Here is a 3,343-nt window from a genome sequence, read left to right on the forward strand (position 1 = left end):
GCAGTTGAAAAAATTTAAGTTTATAAACATTTTTCAATTTTATTTCAAAGAAAACAACACTTGTAGTGTCCGTAACCCGTGAAAATGAGGTTATTATCAGCTTGTAAAAAACAGTTCTAATGCGAATTTCATAAAACCATTTATGTTTCAGATCCTTTAAATACTCTACTTTTTAGAAAAAAATATTTTGGGAGCAAAATAAAGACATTAATTTTTTACCCCCAAGTGCAACCTTACTGTTCCTTTATTGTGTTTCACCCGAGTTTATATCTCTCAGTGGAGCACGCTCTAAATATATGTACAATTTTTAATTTGCTTTGACGGTTCAATTTTCTCCAATCCGGATGTTGTCTAATCCGGCCAAACATTTTGGAACCAGTTGTCGACGGATTGAACAGGTTTCACTGTATAACCCTTTATTATATACCCATCAATTTCCATCAATTTAAGGGACTCCGACCCTCAGGTAGGAAGGACAACTCTTTAATTTATAATTTAATTCCAAAAGTCTTTGAATGAAGCTTGGAAATTAAATCTTTTCATGCAACAATTTTCATTATATGCCTCTTAATGTGCTTCAAGGTTCCTTGCATAGCTCCATAAATCACTTCTAATTTCATATCATGTTAATAAACATTGGTATCTAAAAATGCTTTTTCGGGATAAAAATTTCTACTTTTAATTAGACCTTTCTGAGAAGTTCAAAGGACCTTGAGCACATTAAGAAGCATATAATGAAAATTGTTGCATGATAACATTTTATTTTCAAGCTTCATTTAAAGATGTTTTGAACAAATTTTAAATTAGAGAGTTGTCCTTCCTGGCTTAGGGTCGTAGACCCTTAAAGTTAATTTTACAGAGTTTGATCCGTTTTTCCGGATCACCACACTGTCTTTTTCTGAATCCATATCTCCACTCTCTGAAACTGATGACGTAGTACGCAAAAACACGACGTTATTTTTCTTGCGCGTTAAAAAGTCCCTTGTTATTATGCTTTGAAATATTATACAATTATTACTGTTTTTGAGGCCAATACAATGATTTAGCCATCTGAGGAGTACAATATTCACAGAGCCCTCCCTTCGGGCTCTGTGAAAATTGTACTCCTCAGATGGCTAAATCATTGTATTAACCTCAAAAAACAGCAATGATTGTATAATGTTTAATGTAAAACGTATTTTTTAACATGTGTTCCGTTAAAAACTGATTTATTTATGACATTTATTGTTTCCTGAACATGTTTATGAATTAGTCTTTGTAGCATGGGGGCATAATTTGATTTATTTTACATATCCTCATTATTTACGGAATTAAAATTCATAAAAACTTTTGATTCATATAAATCTTTCAAATATATATATTTGAAGCCAGTCATTCATTTATGTCATCATCAAATTTCTTTTACCTATAAAAGCTGTTGAACCAAGTTCATTTTAATTAAATTGAACATGATATTAATTGTTTTATTCTGCCTGTTAGGAAATCTGAGGGTAGAAGCAGAAAGACTCAAGTTGGGAGATATTGTTCAGGGTAAGAATATGCGTCAAACTACATTTCTATACATTTCTATGCGTCTTAAATTATTAAAACAATCTTGATATATACACATGACATGTATTCCTAGCGTAGAGTAAAAGGGCAAAAGTTCACTTGATTACAATTTTCAGTACGAATACACACCGTGAAAGCAGGGCCTATCGATCCTTTTGAATTTAGGAGTTTTAAGCAAGAGGTGTCAGAAAAGCTACCACAAGGATAACTGGCTTGTATTGCATTTCAGGGGTTACCTGGATGTGGGCACTTTTTAGATTTTGAACTTAATTATAAAATTCAACAAAATATTGTAGAAAACACCGAACCCCTCTCTGGTGTGTCTAATCCGAGCTGTACAGGCAGCGGAGCGCTTGTATTTAGGGGTGATGCTACCTCTATATTTTCTGCATTCTGTCTGTCTCCGCCAGGAAGAGTAAGGCAATGTGTGGTCCTCGGTAAGTTAAACTGGAATCAAAGACGAAGAAACTCTTTATGCTTCAGCAGTTTTGTACTACCAATTGGTTTTATTTATTTTACTTGTCTTTTATAACACTTTTGTTTATATTTCATATTTGATCTTTTATTATCTTTTTTAAGTCCTCGGGGAATTTGAGCGGTTCGTTTGTCCACAGAAAGGTTACCTCAATGGCTTCATCAATGATGGAGGGCAGAGAGGGGCTATCTGTTGTTCTGGTTTGTACCAGCTAGAAGCTTCTTACACATGGCTTAAAAATCTCTTTTATTTAATGCCAATAAAAAAGACAAAAAAATATGTTTGGGCTAATTAAAAACAAATCATCTTTATTTAGATTTTAACTTCAACTGTTAATTCATTGGTTATACATACAGTGTCTGGGGTTTCTTACAATGATAATGAATGTGGCGAATGGTTCCGAACGCGGGAAAATTTTGCATCACCTTTCGGTCCAGGTTTTCTAATCACTGGAACTGACCCAGAGCCAGATGGGTATGTATAGCTTATATTTTTCAATACATTTTTTTTTAGATAGACATTTTCACTTATTTCATCTTCAAATATCCTTTAAAATAATAAATTACAATGAAGAAATACCATGATACTTGGGGGGAAATATTTTTCTCAGATTAAATGCAATAAGATGATAGAAGTCTTTATTGCCTTATTTATCTTGAGATCAAGTTTCACAGATCAGAATATCTAATAATGACCATAACACTAGTATCAGGAATTCACAATTAAATTCAGCAATTCACTATGTCCTTTATATAGTACTTATGTCCCCTGATTTATTTTTATTTTCAGAATGGGAGGTAACCTTGGTTTCTTTATCAGGGAATGTCCATACAGAACAACTTACACAAAGAAGTATATGTATCAATGACAGGAAAATGCTTAACTATTGTATTATGTATAATAAAAGAAATTGTATTGGCAACAATGTAGAGGATGTAAAACTTGTTATCATTTTTCTTTATTGTTCCAACTATCTGATTGGCTCAAACTGGATCACATGATCAAGTATAAAACGTGTTACAGACAGAATATCTAAACAATTATTTTTTTTTTTAAATCAAAAACTGCAGTTATCCAAGTTTGTTTGAAATTCAAACATATAATGAAACTTGAATCTATTGCTTAAAACTCTCGAAACAAAATTTACAATAAGATGTACTTGACAAAAACAGCAAGGGTCTGAGAAGAGCAAAGAACTACAAGAGCACAAAGACAGGTTTATATGCAATTTTCAAAAATATTAGTGGTCTTGTTGTTCATATTGGTATTCGGGGAGGCAGTTTAAGTACAATTTAATAAATCGTTTGTACAATTTAA

General features: G+C 32.3%; 1 protein-coding gene across 1 annotated transcript; it reads left to right on the plus strand.

Annotated features, from left to right (window-relative positions):
- Nucleotides 1-1,448: 1,448 nt before the first annotated feature.
- On the plus strand, nt 1,449-2,899 carry LOC134248266 (uncharacterized). The gene is made up of 5 exons (XM_062730681.1): nt 1,449-1,530; nt 1,848-1,988; nt 2,131-2,226; nt 2,383-2,500; nt 2,816-2,899. Exons 1-5 carry the CDS (start codon nt 1,449-1,451, stop codon nt 2,892-2,894), a joined length of 516 nt encoding a protein of 171 aa, XP_062586665.1. The 3' UTR covers nt 2,895-2,899.
- Nucleotides 2,900-3,343: the final 444 nt, after the last annotated feature.

This window comes from Saccostrea cucullata, unplaced genomic scaffold (assembly GCF_032062105.1).
Source record: "Saccostrea cucullata isolate Sc308-1 unplaced genomic scaffold, CSIRO_AGI_Scuc_v1 ctg20273, whole genome shotgun sequence".
In the NCBI taxonomy this organism is placed as follows: Eukaryota; Metazoa; Mollusca; class Bivalvia; order Ostreida; family Ostreidae; genus Saccostrea; species Saccostrea cuccullata.

Bases quoted from the DNA above. Each gene is read 5' to 3' on its own strand.
- LOC134248266 (XM_062730681.1), top strand. From the start codon at position 1,449: ATGATATTAATTGTTTTATTCTGCCTGTTAGGAAATCTGAGGGTAGAA. The intron at 1,531-1,847 runs GTAAGAATATGC...AAAATATTGTAG, and splicing joins GTTGGGAGATATTGTTCAGG to AAAACACCGAACCCCTCTCT. The intron at 2,501-2,815 runs GTATGTATAGCT...TTTTATTTTCAG, and splicing joins ACTGACCCAGAGCCAGATGG to AATGGGAGGTAACCTTGGTT.